Source organism: Fragaria vesca, linkage group LG2 (assembly GCF_000184155.1).
Source record: "Fragaria vesca subsp. vesca linkage group LG2, FraVesHawaii_1.0, whole genome shotgun sequence".
Classification (NCBI taxonomy): domain Eukaryota; kingdom Viridiplantae; phylum Streptophyta; class Magnoliopsida; order Rosales; family Rosaceae; genus Fragaria; species Fragaria vesca.
This window is the reverse complement of record NC_020492.1, coordinates 9,571,013-9,591,602: the sequence shown is the minus strand read 5'-3', so window position 1 is coordinate 9,591,602 and position 20,590 is coordinate 9,571,013. Positions and strand designations below refer to the sequence as shown.

The 20,590-nt window shown below is 40.5% G+C and overlaps 2 protein-coding genes across 2 annotated transcripts in view; both read right to left on the bottom strand.

Moving 5' to 3' along the window:
* Positions 1–1,865, bottom strand: part of LOC101295670 — a 6,598-nt gene extending 4,733 nt beyond the window's left edge. Inside the window, exon 1 of the mRNA XM_004290165.1 lies at positions 1,659–1,865. Within this exon, the coding sequence (XP_004290213.1) occupies positions 1,659–1,833 (175 nt within the window). The 5' untranslated portion in view covers positions 1,834–1,865. The remainder of the gene's footprint in view (positions 1–1,658) is intronic.
* Positions 1,866–5,673: 3,808 nt separating this feature from the next.
* LOC101295382 lies at positions 5,674–8,998 on the bottom strand. The gene is made up of 5 exons (XM_004290164.1): positions 8,442–8,998; positions 7,953–8,198; positions 7,657–7,857; positions 7,375–7,554; positions 5,674–6,309 (listed from the first exon to the last, which is right to left on the bottom strand). The coding sequence occupies exons 2-5, from the start codon at positions 8,016–8,018 to the stop codon at positions 6,211–6,213; spliced, it is 546 nt and encodes a 181-aa protein (XP_004290212.1). The 5' UTR covers positions 8,019–8,198; positions 8,442–8,998; the 3' UTR covers positions 5,674–6,210.
* Between the last annotated feature and the right edge of the window lie 11,592 nt (positions 8,999–20,590).

The following is a 20,590-nucleotide window of genomic DNA, read 5'->3' as shown; positions in this document are numbered from 1 at the left end:
TTTTTGAGGGCCTTAACGATCACCAAATTGGCTGAAATTTTGCAAACATGATCTACACAAGATGATCTAGATATGTTTAGAAGGAAGTTTGAGGAAATTCGATCGGGAAGTGGTGCAAAAATGGAAATCCGCACCTGAGAATTCCTGTATATATATATATATATATTTTTTTTTCCTGAAGGAGGAATCAGAAACTTTTTGGTACAACGCAAAGTGACCGCACATCAAGACCACTCTCAGTAACGGAGGAAGGTAATAGACTTCTCAAGATATTGATCGCACCTACAAAGATTTAAGGTTTTAAAAGCAATTGACAAGGTTACAGCCCTCAAAAGAAATGAACCAGCAGAGATAAAATGCCAAACAGTTGTATAGATGGTGACTTCCAAGATGACCCTACAAATTTAGCTTTTGGTTGGCAGAAGCAGTTCCGCATACTCTCAAAAGCTGGGCAACTAAGGCTCTGAGAAACAAAATCTGGCCAACTAAGGCTCAGAAGCAGCTCCGGATACTCTTGATGCTCCACTTGAAGGTTCAAGGATTCAAACTGCAAGCCATTGCTAAGTCATCTTAAGAATACTTCATCTATTTTTTTTATGCTCAAATCCCTGCTGAAAGAGAACTAAAATAGATGGAAAAAGCCACATTTTTTGGTATCTTTCCAGCTCAAAAGGATTTGTACTTAGTAATATTGAAACTAAGATCAGCTGTTCTTTTTAAAGAAAAGGCTGGTTGGTGCAAAACATGAAGCAAGAAAACAGCATGAAGAAGATGTGATTCTCAGTCACCATCATCTCCAACAACCAATTCAATTGCCGTTCCTCTTCCCCAAATTTCTCTTCATCAGAGTCTTTCATTAGGTACCCAAAGGATATGTATTAAACCTGCATATTCTCGTATAGAACCCGATATCCATGCAGATGATAGAGGAAACACACACTTTGGAGCTTTTCAAGAACCCAAAGTCCAAGAACTCAGAGAGGTTAAATGGATCTTAAAGATGAACAACTTGAATACTGGCTGATACACACACAGAACTCATAGGATTGTGTAGAGAGCATGTTAAGGGGGAGTTTTGAGGTTAAAGCACTCTCTCCTACTGTATAGAGCATTACATATCAACACTTGCTATACAACGGTTGCAATGGCAGATCAAATTCAGTTCATAATAGACTTCCTAGGGGCCTTTAACAAATCTCTACAGCTTAATGTTCCTACATAAGTAACCCTTGCCAATGCATTTCACTATCGATAAGACACACACTAGCTGCTAATCTTTCACAACTCAAACAAACAACAAATCCCTTTGTCATAACTAAGTTTCTAGTTCCCTTTCTCGGTTTCTCCTAATCAATCTAACTTTCAATGATTCGACGCTGTTCTGAATTGTTATGGGTTCATTGCCTATAATGGTGTCCGAGTATCAGGATGGCATATGCTTATTACTCAAATTCATATTCAATAAACATAATTCATCTGAAATTCATGAATAATTTTCTTCACATATTAGCAACGTTCTTTAAGGAAAAAAAAAAAAAAAAAAAAACAGACACTTACTGCAACATCAAATCATATTTTACTCTACACATAAAAGCAATGTTGTTTGGTTAAAAAGAATGGCATAAGGTGATAATAGCGAGAAGATGGGCAGCTGGTACCTGGGAGAGGGAAGCTCTTGAAAGTTTCTAAAGTGAAGGACTTGACAAGATTGATCAGCTGCTCAGTGACTCCAAAAAGCTCTTGTTCAGGTTCATTTTGCTTTGGGGGATCTGGGTTCTGGGTCTTTTCAGTGTTCCGTAAATGGGTGCGCCGGAACCACGAAGATAAGTCCATTGCCAACTGCTCGCGCCGCAACTAACAAAGACAGTGACTTGGTCACTTCTGTGTTGTTTTATTGTTTATAAGAGAGTGAAAAATTTTTTTGTTTTGTTTTGTTTTTTTACTTGAGACAAGCAGGTACATAAATTTTTATATTTCGTTTGGGAAGAAAGAGGATGAGAAAGAGAAGCTTTGAATTGGGTTTGGGATTGAGATGGTAATTGACATAAATGTTTTGTGCAATGCATAAACATTCATTTAGTGTTATTGTTCGTGAAACGAGACATTTATTTATGTTTATTAGATTGAATCAATAAACTTATTTTTATGGGTAAAATACTGTATAGTCCTTATTGTTTAAAGTCGACATCTGTTTAGTTTTTATGGTTTTATTTTAATCTGAATAGTCTTGGGTTGGGTTGGGATTTGTGATAGATTGGTAGCCCAAACCGAAACGTGTCTGGCTCAATTTTGGACAGCCACATGAATTATTACATTCCTTTGTTGGTGATTCGGCTTATTAAATAACTTTGCATGTGATTGTTCATTTGATTTCTCTCAATGTGGGACAAATATCCCCTTTTGATATGCTGATGTTGGTTTGTCATTTATAGCTACAACATGGTTCTTCTTCTCTCGGCCTGTATATATTGTTATGGGTTCATGGGCTTGTGATTGTATTGATCATAGCCAGTTATGGGTCTATGGGTCTGGTAACGGTTCACTTACTACGCCTACGGTAACCACGTCATCACTCACATCAACTAGATACTCATCAGAGGAATCCCACACACAATTGATATTCTTCTTATTCTTCTGTAGTTGTGTTCCTCCCACATTAAGACACTGTCTTATTTGCTTAAAGATTTCTCATACATCTCTTTGTTTGGTCTTTTTCTTCTAGTATTTCCCATATTAATTGGCACGTTCATTCTCCTCATGATTACTTCTTCTATATTTGAAACTCATCTTACAATAGATTTTCAACATGCCTTGTTGATTGCGTGGTCCATTTGGAATGCACGTAATTAACAAGTTTCTATCACTAAAACAAACTTCAGCACAACCATGTTTTGTACAGCTATCACTTTTGATACTCAATATCTTTATGTAAATTTTCCTATGTCACCCTTGAAATCGATCAATGTGACACTAACCAAGCGAGAGAACTGCATTCGATCGACCATTGTGATTAATAGTACTCAATAAGACACAATTCAACAGTTTTATGTTTTCTGATGATGAACTAGACTTAGGTGTCTCCAACTCTCCATCAAAACCTCAATTAATTAGATCGCCTAATTTGCCAACTTGTTGTTTTGAAGCAACCACATATAAATCAGATTTCTTGACTTGAAGAACTCATCAATACCCTTCAATTCGTATAAGATTTTTTTTTTTCAGTGTTATATAAGCATGTAGTAGTTTTTTCACAAGTTTGACCTTTTCAGTGTATTTATGCCCTCGTCAGTGCTCTCTCTCAATCTTTGTTCACTCTTTCCACTGCAATTGTTGGATTTTGGTAATGATAAGAGATTTTGATTTTGGTAATGATCTAAGATTTTGGCACATATTTTGGTAACTATAGTTTGAACTCAAGTTAATTGTCTGACAATTGAACTTCTCATACTTTAAATACTTTGAACATTTGGGGCAAACAATGGGGAAGCAGGAGGAGAAGAAGCCTAAATACGAAGTCCCACAAACTTATCAATATCCTCTCTAGAGTGCCTACCAAGATGAAATTCCAATGCATGTGTGTCTCTAGAGGTGGCGTAGGGTTCTAACCCAGCCACAGCTGACCAAATTTTTGAAGTCCATTCGGTTTGTCGTGATGCACAATCTGAGTGCAATAGATCCCAATGCTGATAGGTGGTCTGATTTTTCTGTATTGAGATTGAGAATTACAACCCCAATTCGACTTCAGACATTGTGTTTAGACTGCCCTTCAATTTGCCTACCCACGCAGTCGAAATCTGTGGATCATGTAATAGGCCCCTTTGCCTATACGGAAGGTTGACCTCTCACCTCTTTTATATCTTCAATCCCCTTACAAGAGAGTACATATGTGCTTTATTACCCCCTATATTGTTGAACATTTGTTCTTCTATGGCTTTGGGTGTGCTTCTGCTTCAGCCTCAAACGTGTGCTATGCTTCAGCCTCAAAAGTGGGTTGCGCTCCAGCCTTAAAGGTGTATAAGATAGTGATCACTTTACCTGATTCACATGAGGGTTTCCAAGTTTCGGTTCATACAATTGGGGCTGATCAAAAGAGGATTGTAGCTACTACGCCAATGGAGCTCCCTACCTTTGATGAAAGAGATACCGTCTTCGGAGCATATAAAAATGAGAACATCTATTGGTTAGGAAGTAATGGTGTGTTGTGGGGCTTTGATGTTGAGGAAGAGACTGATAGAGTCTTGGAAGCTCCTGACCTATATTATCTCACAAAGAAGGAGATGGGCAATTGTGTTGTGAATCTCAAACTACTCAGTCTCTTTGTCTACTTGTTGGGATTAGGGGTCCCGATAGTCGAATTCATGTCCTTATGAAGAAGAGTGTGGTGAATGATGAAATAAATCAGGTGATCTGGAAGAACAACTTTGTTATGCATGATGATATGCATTATACTACACAACTATTGACGTTTAGCAACAAAGGACAATTGTTGATGTTTCATAAAAGTAATTTGGCTACTTTCACTCATAGGAGGAGGGGACTTACAAAGGTTGTGCTTGGTAGCATGACGCCGTCATTTGAAGGAGCATTTGTCCATCATCCCACTTTTTCTTCGCTATCCACCGGTTAATCCCGCAAGTTGTCAGAAAAACTAGAATTATGGAGTATCCGGCTCAATCAATGGATTGACTTAATGTTGCATCTAACAAAGACCGCAATGTTTCTTCAATGAGATGTTTCCTAGAAAGGAGGGAGGTTCAACACAAGTTCTTAGTATCATATTTCGAGGCATTAGCTATAAAACTTAATTGCCTACTATTTTCATATGTTTCACTTATTTTGATACTCAATATGGCTTGAGTATCTCTATGATATCTCAGAAGTTAGATTCAGGCAGATTGATTTTTTTTTGTTTTGTTAAAATTAGGTATTTTGAATACTTATGAGTGATTAGAGTAAAACGGAGGTGGCAGGACCTCAAACACATTCATCTTCTTTTCGATGCAAAGGTAAAGGAATGACATAAATTTGCTCAACAACATCATTAGGAAGTAAACACTATAGGAAATCTCGTCCTAGGCGATGGAAGAAACTCGTCGCCTAAGACTCACTATTCGTCGGCTAGGAACTTGGCTGACGAATTCTCCGTTGTCTAAGTTTCGTCACCTAAGTGGCGTGAGGTAGACACTTAGGCGACGAAAATGAAGTTAGTCATCAACTAAGATATTTCCTACCCGACGGATCTTTTCCTGCCTTGTCGACAAACTGATTAGTCGCTCTATCGACGGAACGTTTTTGTCGGAAGGATTCTTAGCCAACGAATATGGAATTGCTCTTAGCTGGCGAAATAGTCTTCGGTATGTATGTTTACCGACGAATGTTGCTTCATTCTTAGACGACGGAATAGTCGTCGACAAAGGTTTAAACCGACGAATTTGTAACAGTTCTTAGTCGACAATCGATTTGTATTCGTTGGGTAGATGGTTTATCTTAGGCGACAAATGTTACTGTTTCCGTCGCCTAAGTGAGTTTATTTAGGGTAAAAAAATTTAATTTTTGTTTTTTACCTTATTCACTGTTTCCAAAAATTACAAATCAGTAACAATAATCAAACACATACAGATACATATATACCGAAAGCACTGGATTTGGAAAAGATATTCATATATATATATATATATTGATCATGATAACTAGATGGACAAATATTTGCAAATATATATACAAAATAATTAATGAACTAGCTATAGGTAGAAAATTGTTCATACAATCTAGCTAAACTATGATTGAAGTACTACAAAATCAATAATTCCAAGGGGCACTATTGTCCAATTCATAGTTGTCGCCTCTATCATCATTGTTTTGTGGGGAAACATATGGAGGAGGAGAAACAACTGGAGGAGGAGGAGGTGGCATACCTAGGCGCTCATATATGGCTGCAAATTGGGACTGCACAGCGTTATACATAGACTCCGCACGCAGGGCACGCTGCTGGACCTCTTGCAATTGTTGTTGGGCACGCTCCTCTGATTCCTTTAGTCTCCGCTCATAGCGCTCCTGCATCTCTTGGAGTTGCTGCTCATCAACTCTAGGACGACTACGTGAAATGGAACCATTTGAAGAATGGCTCAAGTCTCGCTTGCCTCCTCATCCCATCCCTCTGATCTCCTTTCCTTTCCGAGTTTTAAGCACCGTACCCAACACCTCAATTTGTTAGGACTGAACACTTTCCATAATATCCTCCTCCGTCGCGTCAGGGTGTTGTTCCTTAAATGCATCATTTCGTTTATTGACCTCATCAACCATGTCATTCTGCATTTAAAATACATCAATTAATAAACAAAACAGCTTAACATTTCCATAATAAACTTGACATTATGCATAATAAACAAGGAAGCTTAGCTAGGGCTATAATGAGACTAAAATGAGGAAAAACAAGATTCATTGCTCGGTTGTGTTCCTAAGGATGACTTCTTCCAAATGCAAGTCAAATGGTTGCAAGTAACTTGTTATATCAATAAAATTTTGAGCACCAAACTTTCCAAATCAAAGAGTTCCAAACTTTCCAAACCAGTTTGAGCATCAATAAAATCAAATAGCACCAAACTTTTACATATGGAAGAACAAGAGTACTAAATCCTGATCAGTAAGCAGACACAAAACAGTTGCATTGCATAACATGAATACAATTTCAGCATCAAGCACTTAACTTTGAAAAAAAATCACCATAATTCATTAAACTACCAAATGACACCAAATTTTACAGATAAATAGTAAACACAGGAAACAATAGCTCCACAAAATTTCCAGCCAATCGGATTCTCAAAGATTTCAACTCCCACCATAGCAACTATGAATGCAAACCGAAATATTCCTAATTGCAGATTTCTCACTTTAACTGTTTCTCAATCTATCAATGAAATGGTCAACACTCAATTATTACAAATTGTAGGGCTGGTAGGTTATGAACCGAACAAGTAACAACACCAAAATAGAAGATCCTAGCTTATAGTTATTGATTGGCTGCATGGTAACCAGTCCAATTTATCATGCTATACTTCCCATGGGGCTCATTTCATTTACCGAGTCCAACAGTAATGCACCTACAATTTGTTTTTGCTAACAAGATATGGTAGTTCAACTTGTTGGAAACCAAGGATAAAATGACTCTAAACTGGCAGCACAAAGTTAATATATTCCAACCTCCTAGTGGGTCCGATATTACTTGAAAGTTACAACACTTGAGAAAGCAGCATGCATCTGTGTACTATATGCAAAACCAATGAAACAAGATTAAGAAACCTCCCCCTGCTTTGATCCCAATCCCATCTAAGAAATGGATGCGAACAATAAAATAGTAAAAGGAAAGACACTTACATAATGCTTGGTCGTAACTTCATCACCGGCCCTGACATAGGTATTCTCAAAACCTTTGATTATTGGAAGCTGCTCGCCTTGTATTTTGAGTTCCTCCATTGTGTAGGTGATAAGAGAAGACCCTGTGTGGTGGTGCATAGTCTTCTCCCCACGGTTCCGCTTGTTTGCCAAGGAGAGTCTCTAATATATACACGAAAAAATATTAAATAGATTAGTAAAATATAAGGGAAACAATGAAGGTAATTTAAAAAAAAAACAAATGAAGGTAATTTAAAAAATCACCTTGAACGCATCTAATTCAAAGTGCTCGCATAGAAACTCCCACTGGTCCTCTCTCCCAATGAAATCTGAAGGCATGCCAGAGGGCCCTTCCTTCAGATAAGCTTTGTGACACTGGTACTTCCAGTCCTTGTACCTCTCTTGTGCCCTCTTCAGTATCCAATCGAACATTGGCTCATCATTTTCATCCCACTCGTACTTCGGCTAAGTAACAAATAAAAAAAAATTCACAAGTTAAGCACTGAAAAAAAAAATGTAATGAAGTAAATTTACTTTTCAAACTGTTTTCAGTTACTTACTGACAGTGCATTCCACACCTTCCACTTCTCCTCCTGATCAAGGTCGTAGAACATCCTTGCCCTCATTCCCACCAGACTCCGTATGGCAGAACTGATATCATGCGCCACCAAGCTGTTTATCCCCCCTCACGCTAGGGTCTTTTACACGGGGGCAATACTGCAGCTTGATCTTCTGCCCCGTTTGTGCAACGATATCCTCCGCCTTTTTTTCAGAACATAAACCCCGCTTCTTTTTCGGGGCCGGAGCTACAATTAATATATATACAAAACATTAGGATATTTAATGCTATAAGACAAATACATCAATTAATAAACAAGCTTGCTCAACATTTCCATTAGCACCTAAAACAGTAACACTTGAAAAGGTAAGCAGTAAGCACAGGTACCTGCATGTGCGCCCCAAGGTGGGCACCCTGGGGCGCGCTGCTGGCACCTATTAGACAAATTCTAATAAATTAATACAAGTATAAGAGGAATTAATATATTTACCTGTTAGGCTTCTAACTTTCAAACGAGCGCTGCCGACGATGCGTCTTGCAGATTCGGGTGTCGGTGTAGATGATGGAGATCCCGTTGAACTAGTGTCAACGGTAGAGGACCGCACGATCAAGAGGGGAGCCCCTGGTGGTACTGTCTCAGCCGGCATGGGGGAAGGGTGGCTGCTACTGCTAGCTGAGCCGACGCTCTTTCGTATATACTCCATCAAAGCACTGGCCTTAGTGGCTCGGTCCTTCCTCTTCCCCACGATCACCATCTTGCACATGAATAACATACAATTGTTAGTAAATGAGTGAGTAATAGATAAGATTATGAAAAATATATCCATAGAAAAGCATACATGAATAACAAACCACTTGTCCTTTTTCAGCCCATGATTTTTTTTTTTTTAGACTTGATGCACTCCAAGTACATAAAACACTAACAAAAGCCACCAGCCACTTAAGCAGAAGATATAATGTATATCCACATTTCTCTTTTCAGCACCCGAACTCCTCCTACTCTCCTCTTCCACTCTCTTTGACAAACTCACATTTCTCCTACCACCACCCAAACTCCTCCTACTCTCCTCTTCCACCCTCTTCGACAAACCCACATTTCTCCTCCTCCTCCTCCCTTCAACCTCCACTCTGTTAAACCCATTCCTCCCCCTACCAAAACACTCCTCCCCCACTTCCTCACTCAACAAACACAACATAGCCTCAACATCACTAAACCCTCGGAATCGCAAACCTCACTCTCCCCTTCCTCATCAACCCCACACCCACATCTCCCCTTCCCTCTCCTCCCAACCCTATTATAACCACTCCTCTCCCCAACTCCCCTAATGGCTAATTGTCCGACCACATGGCTAACAGCTAATGCCTACAGTTTTCAGGAATTGCACAGTTTTCCCAAAGAAGTTAACTGGTTCAAAATCTCAGCCAACAAGTCACTGCATATGTATTTTAGGCCACAAGCTAGCTAACATTACCTTCACCATTCATCAACCTTAGTGCTAAGTTATTAGCCTCACATCAACAATTTCACAAACTGTAACCAAATGCCAACAAACTCTAGTTGGTAAACCAACAACCAATTTCGGAACCTACCTACCTATAATCAAGAAAATGTTCACCATCCACTTAATCAAACTCTAGGATTTCCAATACTCTAAAAAACAAGCAACATTCATAAACAAAATCTATTCAGTCTAACAGTTCAAGCACATAAAATCAAACTAAATAAACGTTGCAAGTCTAGTACAAAAGAACACCACAATAATCAACCAAACACCTCATCAGTCACACAAATCACTCAACAGCAATAGCAACACGTATTGTTCACAATCAGAGAAATATATTCATATGCAATCAAATCAAAAACCATAATTCAAATCAAATATATTCATGCGAAAAGGAAAAATATTACCTTTTTTCCAGACAAGGCTTCGGCTTCGGACTTAGGAGTGAAGAGGGGAAGTTTGAAGTTAGGGTTTTACAGCAGAGAGGAAGAGGAAATTGGGCTTGCTTCTCAGCGAGATTGGAGACAGACGGTGGGAGCAGCGAGATTAGAGCGGCGGTGGATGCGGTGGCGATGCGGTTGCGGTCGGGTCGATGCGGTTGCCGAGCAGTGGATAGCGGGGTCTCCGATGGGGTCTCCGGCGGTCGCGCAACGTTGGGAGGATCTCAGGTGGGTTTTAGGGTCGCCGCGCAGCGAGTGTGTATTGATTAGAATTGGGTGCGAATTAGTTGTGTTGTATCATACTGTTAGGACCGAAGTCCATGAAGGAAAATTGCAGAAAATTTGAAAAGGAAATAAACTAAAATTCATTCATATTTATTGATAAGATATTACGATGGAGGCTATTACCTTATATGGTCGTCTCTACAACCAACTCTAAAAACCCGTTTACAATATGACCCGACCTGAGCCCAATAAGTAGCCCATTCAAGTAAATCAACACATTAGCCCAAAATGATATATAGGTATAGCATAATGGTCCTAACATCCCTCCCCCCTTAGAATAAGGCATGTCCTCAGGCCTTAGGTGTTTTAAGGATCAGAAATTCAGCCCTTGACACTTCAGCATAAACCATCTGCATCTCTTGTCCTATATGCATCAGCAAATTCCCGTCTCCGGAAGCACGAAACAAAAGCACTTGAGCAGTCTTTTGTGTAGGAACAGAAAGAGTATGTCTGGTGGCATTTTGAACACATAAGACTAGTGTTGTGGATACCCCCATCACAAGCTCAGCAAAGCAAGGTGTTGTAACCATATATATCACTACAGTTGTATATCTGCTAGCATAATCTCCAAGGATGACAGAAACTATAGTGACATGCAACACCAAAGTCCCCAGACTGGCCATAGCAAACACAAGTTTGTAAAGTAAGGGCAAGATCCCAAGACAATCCGCTTTATGTCCAACTCGAGGCGCAAGCAACATAAACTTGATTTCATCCCTGTCTGTGCAACAACCACATGTAGAGATAGTCCGCGCAAAAACTTGTTTCATGTAGTCAGCAATTGTAGGCTGCGGGAAGCCCCATGAGGAAGAATAGACCATGCTTAACTCGGAAGTGATGTTTCTCAAGACAAACAGAAATTCATAAGAAGCAACCGGGTAGTTTGCCCATGTATAAGTGGTGTGAGATTGTGGAGACATCACCTTTATGAGCAGCCAAAACAAGGGAGAGTGATGCATGAGTGAATATGAGTTGGTAAGGGACACGTCTGCACCACAATGACCAACAAGTCTGACACCAATGTCACCAGTTGGAATGATGTCACATGCATCAGCAATCATGAGCTCTCTCATAAAAAGGGCATCACCAATTAACATTTGAGCTGTGATCAAATTCATCCCATGCAAGTTAAGTTCCCAAACCTGTAAACATAATCTTGTTGTAGCAAGCCAAATCCAAGTTGTAGGTATCTCTTTCTTTGCCATGTAAAGTCCCAAAGATTCCAATATTTGAGATGGAAAAAATTCCTCTGCAAGTTGCAGATACATAAACACTGAAGCAACACAGAAGATGGCAAAATGGGAAATGGCATGCACTGCTACTTTCTTATATTTCAAGTGCACCAACTTTGTGGCAGGGATAACACGTTTCAAGACGACTGAGGTAACTCTGAACACCATAGCTAGCAATAGCAGCAATATGAGCTTCAAAGCAAACAAATGTGTAACTCTCATAAAGGATGGTGAGTTGGGAAATACACGATTCTTAGCAGGACCTCGCTCATGTAGATTAAGCAAGAACAACCAAGCTTGAAAGTTGAGCTGCACAACTGAATTAACATCCCCAGCATACATTAAAAGAATTGGAGTAGAAGAGACCGTATGGTGTATTTTCTTCTCCTTATGAGAGTATCGAACAACCAATGGAACCAAAAATCCCTGATAAGAAGAGACTGTATGGTGTTCACAAGCATAGAACTCAGAAAGATTATTCCCCAACTGCTGATTATCATAGCTGACTTCATTTGCAGAATTCAAATTATCTGAAGTGAAGGTTGTGTCGCTGATTTGTACCAACAAAGTTGTTCCATGCAAAACCATTTTGCTGATGATGCTGACAGAAGTTGTTCCAGTAACATGTGAAATAAACATTGTAGGCACAAGGAGAGATGGTGCATGGTCCATATATAGAATGGACAAAAAGTCTAGCTCGTGCTCGTGCTTTTGTGACCTCAAATCATGCGGGAATGAATACACTTGAAGAAGTATAGGGAGAATATCATTGTGGGGATGCAACTGATGTAAAGCTTTGGTGCCCTTTGTTTGAATTTCCACAACCGCAAGTGCCATTGCCAGCTTGTTAGAAGACTCGGCATCTTCAAAATTCAAGTCATGATTTGCTATTAAGATTTCCATCTTGCTAGCAAAATGAGTATCATAGTAGACACCACAAATGACTAGCACAAGACCAGGCACACATTCAGTGGTCACATTCAAATGTGGAATGTGGTGTATGAGGCTCAAATTTCTGGGATGCACCACTGCTTGAAGTCTGCTCAAAGCGCCTTTTCGTTTCACATAAGCAGCTCCAATTAAGGGTATAAGGGAGTGGTCTTGGTTGGGCCATGTACTGACAAGGACAATGATCACCATGAATGGAACAATAGCAATAGAGGAGGTATGCAATAGTAGAAATAACCCCATGTGTACTGCCAAAACTCTATTATAAGATCCAAGTATTCCAGTCAAAATCTCATATACTAGAAGAGTGTCCGCAGCAACAACACATATGGAGGTGGTCATATAAGTGGGCAATAATTTTGGCAATTCATCTGCACCTAACATCTGTGCAACACTCCATTGAATATTCTCAAACCACGCAGAAAGAGGCAAACTCCTCTTCCAATAGCAATAATCATCGGCCAACAGCTCAAAAGTAATAATCTCAAAATTCATGTACCTTTCAAACTCGAGCAAAAGTGTCGTTAGCGCATGAACTTGGATATGAGTTTTACCTGATGTAACGAGGAACTCGCCACTAGCAGTAGCCTTGACTAAGTCCTCGGACTGTAGGACCTTGATAAGCCAATCCAAAAGAATCTGAACTCCATGCAGTAGCCGAAGAACAAACTCCATTTTGGTCACTTCCAACATGTGAGACGCCAGAATGACTTCAGAAACATTCAAACTGAGCTTGTGCTTCGAGAGCTGCTCTGTGGGCGTAGTCCCAATTGTCATTGTTTCCCACAAACAACCAGCTTGACCAAAAGGATCAACCAGACAAGCATAGTGTTGTACACCAGGGACAAAGGAGTAGGCTTTGAGCATGTTTTCTAAATGCTTTCTCCCATCCTCTACTATAACTGAGTTCCTACAAGCAGTCGAAACCCCTAGAAGAGTGAAATTGTTTGCTGTAATAACCTTAGCTTCCATCAGTGAGAAAAGCATGAGAGCATCAACCATATAACCTTGATGAGCACAAGGCTCTAATATAGATGTCCAGGACAAAACACTATTAGAAGGCAATTTCTGAAAGACGTCCTTCAAAGTAATCATAAAAGATGCATTAGATACAAGAAGCATATTGAGGAGGTGAGTAGCTGGTACTACACAGACCTTCCCCCTCGTTGGATTCACTGGTTTACTAAAACCTTCATGCCCAGATTGCTGTAAAGCACTGGTGAAGAAAGTTGTGATCACATCATGTGAGCCAAGCAGCTTAAATTTTCCACCACGTGTGGTTGACACCGAAATAGACCGCTTAACAACAAAAACGTCAAACTCAATCATCTCGCTAGAGTAGCCTTCATAAACATTTTCAGCAACACTCACAACAATCGCACCAAGAGAATCATGTTCAGTATGAACTGTTACTCTTCCAGCAGGTGTCTCATAGATATCTAGGTTACCTTCCATTCCCGAAGTTAGAGACCAGAAGGTGGTAGACGGCAGAGTTCCAAACTGTAGCATCAGATCGCTCAGAATGGAAACAGAGAGGTTGGGTTGGATTTTGTTGGGGACCAAAACTTCGCTATTCAGGCTGGGTAAGGTGAGACTGAGCTCATCAGCGACGGTGACAGAGAGAGATTGGCGAAGCTTCTCGGGCTCGTCGACGAGGGCAGAGGGGAGCCTGGAGTAGGGGTCCTCGGCGTGCTCTGAAGCATCGAAATTTAGTGTCGAAGAAGATGGGTTCGTTGCCGGCGGTTCCCACGTATCGGCCGGATTTGGTGTACCCACACAAAGCTGACGAATTTCCTCCATAATCTCAGAGAAGAGATAACCGTTTTGTGCCTTGATGGCCCAAAGACCTTTTTTGCAGTTCACCTAGGTCCCGGGGGCTTTACCCACAGTAGAGAGAAGATCTGGCTTTCGGGTGGCTTTGAAAAGTCGCCTTGTTGCTGCCATAGAGACTCGGCGGCGGAGAACTCTAAGCTGCTTGCGTTGGAGATAAATGGGTTGGGTAGGGTGGGCTAGTGGAGGGTGGGTTAGTGGACATGGCTTCTCATACTGGGTCTGGTTGGTTGCAGTATTCCAGTAATAGACTGAGCCTGTGGAACCATCTATCAAACCCCTCCAAGGACTGGGAAGCGTCGGGTCCTCAGGAGCATACTGTGGACCGTTGTATGAAGCAGCTGAAGCAGTCGGAACCGTAGTGCGGAGTTCCCGAATCAGACGGCGACTCTGTTGAAGGCTTTCCTGAATCTTCTGCATATTCTCCCTGAAGTCGTTGGATGCTTCATTCATACCTTGTTGAAAAACAGCGAAAGCATTGATACAGCTTTGCACTGCGGCATGATTGGGAATGAAAGCAGGTGACTGAAACGGTGGGATTGGATGAGACGAAAAGTGTGGTGGTGGCGACAGCGGTGGGTTAACGAGGGTGGGTGAGGGTGGGACAAAAATGGTCGGAGTTTGCAGGTTCCACATCGGAACCGGCTCTGGATACCAGTTGTTAGGACCGAAGTCCATGAAGGAATAAATTGCAGAGAATTTGAAAAGGAAATAAACTAAAATTCATTCATATTCATTGATAAGATATTACAACGGAGGCTCGTTACCTTACATGGTCGTCTCTACAACCAACCCTAGAAACCCGTTTACAATATGACCCGACCCGAGCCCAATAAATAGCTCATTCAGGTAAATCAACACACTAGCCCAAAGTGATATATAGGTATAGCATAATGGTCCTAACACATACTAAGAGTGATACTGGTATCGATTTTATGTTAGCCGACGGAACAAGTGCAATTCCGTCACCTTAGTATACTAAGGCGACGGCTACTTTCAATTTCAGTCGCCTAAGTCTTAACCGACGGAAATATTTTGTCGGCTAAGACAAATATTCGTCGCCTAAAAAAAATTCAATTTGGGCCCAGAAAAAAGGGGTAAAATATACCCGCCCAATATTTCGGTACCCCAGGCGACGGAACATATCATGACTAACCCGACGAATTATCAATTTCAGTCGCCAAGGTTCTCCCAAGCTGACGACTTATTTAATTTCTGTCGCCTAAGTAACAAAATTTTTTTATTTACCTGCCTAATATTTCAGGGATCATAAGCGACGGAAAGTGGACTATCCGTCGCCTTAGTACTTCTAAGGCGACGAATTATTCATTGTCCGTCGACTAAGTATATTTTTTTAAAATTTAAAAATTATTAACATTTTATTATATTTACACATCCGAGTATTTTCGTGTAACTTTTCAAGCTAAACCCAACTGTAGTTACTCCACGTAAGTATTCGTACATAAAAAAGCATACATGCATATGCATTTTAAAAACTACACATGCATGTACATAGAAATTAAAAATGAAAATTTGCATGAATAATTAATGGTTACAAATTAATTTAAAAATACATATCCGAAGTTATGCCAAATTAATACTAGATTAGACCGATCGAAATCCACAATAATGGTTACATTAATCGTACTCATGATAATCTGAGTCGTCCGAATCATCATCCTCCTCAGTTTGGTCAGAATATTTATCATCCTCTATGTATTTGTCATCTATGAAGCCGTCGTCATCATGATTGGGGTTGCGTTGTAGCGAGTTCAGTTCAGATGGTGTAATTGGAAGGTAACCTATGATAGCCGGAACGTGTTGGTTGTTGACACGAATATCCTCAGTATCAGGGACTACATGTGGAGATTCCTCTTGATATGGTTCATTCGGTTGATCAGTTGTTATTGGTTCACTGGGTCCACTCTCATCATCCCCTCCCAGTGTAGCTGCACTCCAAATATTTCTATTTGACATCACCTGCACCACTTTCCAACCCTCACCCATAGTCGGATCATCAAGATAAAACACTTGTTTCGCCATGGTGGCAAGAATAAACGGCTCATTCTCATACCATACATTGTTTGAGTCCACTGATAACAAGCCATGATCCAGAATTGTACTCCTCCGTCTGGTTGGGTCAGTATTGAACCATTTGTACTTGAATAACACAACTAGCATACGGTTGCCATAGATTAGTTCGATGACACTAACAAGAACCCCGTAGTAGTTGAAACCCAGACCCTCAACCATGACTCCATTGTTTTGGGTGACATGGCCTTCATCTCGTTCTGACGTCACAAACTTAACACCGTTCACAAAACATCCAGCATGAACTCTGTGGCTTTGGGGTCCTCCGGCCAACAAGTGCAACTACGGGTCGTAAGAAGCAGGAAATTGCTGTTGAATCTGCATCATCTGTAACAATTTTAAGAGCAACGTTATTACATTATAATGTAACATCAAAAAGCTAGCAACATATATTTAATTTATGTAACATCATATATAGAGATCGATAGACCCAAATAAGGAAGTAATCAAGAAAATCTCTCTTGTGTATGGCTTCGTTATCATACTGCCTTTGCAAATGGGACTTCAAGTATCGCTCGGCTTCTTCGCAATGTTGAAGGACAGACCAATGAGCCTCTTTGATCTCAACATTACTTAATCTTTTAGAATTACTTAACCTGTCGTATGGTTTAACATCGTTGGAAACAACTGATAGATTGAATTGCTGGCTACTACCCGCTCCAGATGATTCCCCCACTGTGTCTTCATCATTGAGATATGTGCTGCAGTAAGTCACGCACTTAGCCTGAATATATGCCGCCGTGATCGACCCTTCAGGGAAACGTTTGTTTTTGTTCTTCTTCTTGAAATCCCCCAGTTGCCTGCAAAACAAATATTTATTCTCTTACAATAAATATTTAAAATACCATTTATCTTAATTTGAAAGGATATATGATTAATTAGAAAATGAGTGCATACCTCTCATTTGGATAGCACCAGGTATACTGTACCGGACCAGTAAGCAACACTTGTTCGGGAAGATGGATCATGAGGTGAATCATGATGTCAAAGAAAGTTGGGGGAAAGATCCTCTCCAGCTCGCACATGATGCACACAATGTCTTCTTGCAATGACCGAACATCAGACTTTTTAAGCTTTTTAGCGCATATCCTCTGAAAGAACTTGGACAAAGCCACTAACGTGTCAACCACATCACTCTGCAAATACGGTCTAATTACCACGGGAAGAAGACGTTGCAGCAAAACATGACAGTCATGAGTCTTCAACCCAGAAATCTTATTTTCTCCCATTTTTAACACATCGAGCGATATTTCCTACATACCCATAAGGATACTTAACGTTACGAAGCCACTGAAACACTTCCGCCTTCTTCTAAGGATGGACTGTGTAGCCTGCCTGAGGCATTATGGTTTTTTTTGTTTTTTTGGTCTCTACTAGCCATAGGTTAGAGCGTATACCCATTTTTTTAAGATCAACACGGGCTTTGGGGGTGTCTTTATTCTTATCTTTGAGATTTAGAATTGTTCTAAGAACGCTGTCACAAACATTCTTCTCTATGTGCATGACGTCCAAGTTGTGTCTGATTTTCAACGTCGACTAGTAAGGCAATTCAAATAATACACTTTTGTGCGTCCAATACTTAAGGCGTGGGAGGATTCAAGTCGGTTACTTCTTTATTGGTGCTCAAATATCCGAACCAGTGCTGGTTAAGCCTCTCCAAAATCCACTCACCAGACCTCCTTGGGGGTTTCAGATTATGCTCCTCAGTCCCATCAAATGCCTCAGCATCCCACCGCCACTCGTGATCCTCGTCAAGATGTCTACGAGATCCCAAGAAACAAATTTTGTCAGCGTGGCGATTAGAATTGATGTCATCTATGCATACCGGGCAAGCCTTGTACCCCTTAGTTTATTGGTCAGACAACATCCCGTAACCTGGATAATCATTGATGGTAAAAATAACAGCTGCTTTCATCATGAATGAAGTTTGACCATGCCTGTCAAAAGTAGGGAGTTCATTTTCCCATAACTCCTGCAGCTCGTCAATTAATGGTCTCATGTACACATCCAAGCACTTTCCTGGAGAATACGGCCCTAGAAGCATAAGTGTAAGAAAATTGTACTCCTTCCTCATACACATGTTGGGAGGTAGATTGTACGGAAATACTATCACAAGCCAAATGTTGTAAGATAAATTCATGTTTTCAGTAGGATTGAATCTATTTGTTGCAAGTCCGAGTCTGACATTTCGACAATCTCCAGCAAATTCGGGAAAAGAACGGTCAAAGTGCTTCCAAGCCTCCCCGTTTGTGGGGTGTGTGAGATTATCCGGATCTATCCTCTGCTCTCCCTGGTGCCTTGCTTGGTGCCATCTCATATGCTTGGCTGTATGTGAAGACATGTACAGACACTGCAGACGAAGACCCAACGAGAAGTAACGAAGAGCCTTCTTAGGAATGGGCCGGTTTTTCTGTTTAGATGAAGTGGAAGCTTCATACTTGGCTCGTAGCAGTATGGGCACTCAACTTCATCCTTGTTATATTTGTAATACAAGATGCAGTTACTGACGCAAGCGTCTATCTTCTGGTGATCAAGACCAAGGTCAGCCAACATCCTTTTTACCTGGTCGAAATTTTCCGGACAACTGTTACCTTTGGGAAGCATTTTCTTCACAAGTGCAATATCCTCATCAAAACATACGATAGTCTTTCCCCGCTTGTTTTTTATCTTCATTTACTCCATGACGGTACCTAACACAGTATGCTTACTGCCAGGATACAATGGGGTTTGTACTTCCCGTACAAGCCTGTTGTACTTATTATAATCACTGTTGTAGTCAACGTGGGAGACATTAGGGAAGGTGTCAAGGGCGTTGTCATAAACAACATTTTCCTGATATCCTGAGGTGGCGAACGGGAAGGCATCGTTTAAGAGGTTTATCACAGCAGGGTCCCCGTAACTAGCATTGGAAGATCCTGCTTGCTGATTATGTTGTGCTTGCATTTCTGCAAGTGTAGGCATTTGAACTTGATTTTCACCGTGCCATGTCCATGTGGTATAACTAGGACAAATACCATTTAGTGTTAGGTGAGAATACATGTCTTCATATGTTATTGGTTTTCGATTGAGACATTTGTTGCACGGACATATGCAACATTTTTTTCTCTCATTTAATTATACTAATTTTTGCATATTTCATTGTTCCATACTTTCACTACATGAAATAACCACTTAGCCGACGAAATTAAAAACATTATGTCGCCTAAGTTAGTCTTTATCGACGGAAACATAACCGTCGTATAGGACACCACATCCGTCGCCTAAGATCTATTTAGGCGACGGAAAATGACTGTCGAACACTTCCGTCGACTAAGATATTCCTATTCGACGAAACACCACTCGTCGTCTAAGTTTCGCCGGCTTAGTAAACAACAAGCGACGAATACGTTCTGTCGGTACATATTCGTTTGCTTAGAAAATCTTAGGCGACGGAAGTTTACTTTCGACAGACTCCGTCGACTAAGATTTTCTAAGCCGACGAAACAATTTCGTCGATAAAGCTGATCTTGGGCGACGAACCATGTTCCGTCAGCGTAGTTAGTCTTGGGCGACGAACAATGTTCCGTCGGCTAAGTAAGTCTTGGGTGACGAATATGTCTTTCTTAGGCGATGAACTTTTCCGTCGACTAGGAAATTGAATTATTGCTTGACACAACGCAAAACGAATATATTTTTGCCGACGCCTTTTGTCTTAGGCGACGGAATATTCCGTCGGCTAAGTAAACACTTCATTTATACTCATTCTACCCAGAATTCATCTGATCCAAACCTAGTTTTTGAAGCTTTTCTTTAGGAATTTGCTGATCGATCTTCAAGAGCTAGCTGCTTCTCTCCTAATTGGTATGTAACTACTTTAATTCATCTACTTAATTTCTTCATTTATGCATATATATTTTCGGCGAACTTTCCGGCGACTTTGCCGGCGGTCCAATTTTGCCGGTCCAATTACTGGATTGCTTGATGCATGCATGATATATATGACATTTGATAGTGTATATATACATGTTGAATATGTTTGTACGTATATTGTGTGTATAATATGTTTGTACGTATAATCTGTGTATATACGTATAATATGTTTGTATATATGTGTGTATAATATGTTTGTACGTATAATATGTGTGTATAATATATATTATGCTTTTAATTTGTATATATATATATATATATACACACACAGTCCGTTTCAGATACGGACGTCCGCACCGCTTTAAGGTGCGGATTTTCCTCCGTCGCCACCCTACGGCGCTGGCGAGGGTGCACCTCCACCCCAACGGACTCCAGCGGCTTCCCCGACCACTTTCCATCCCC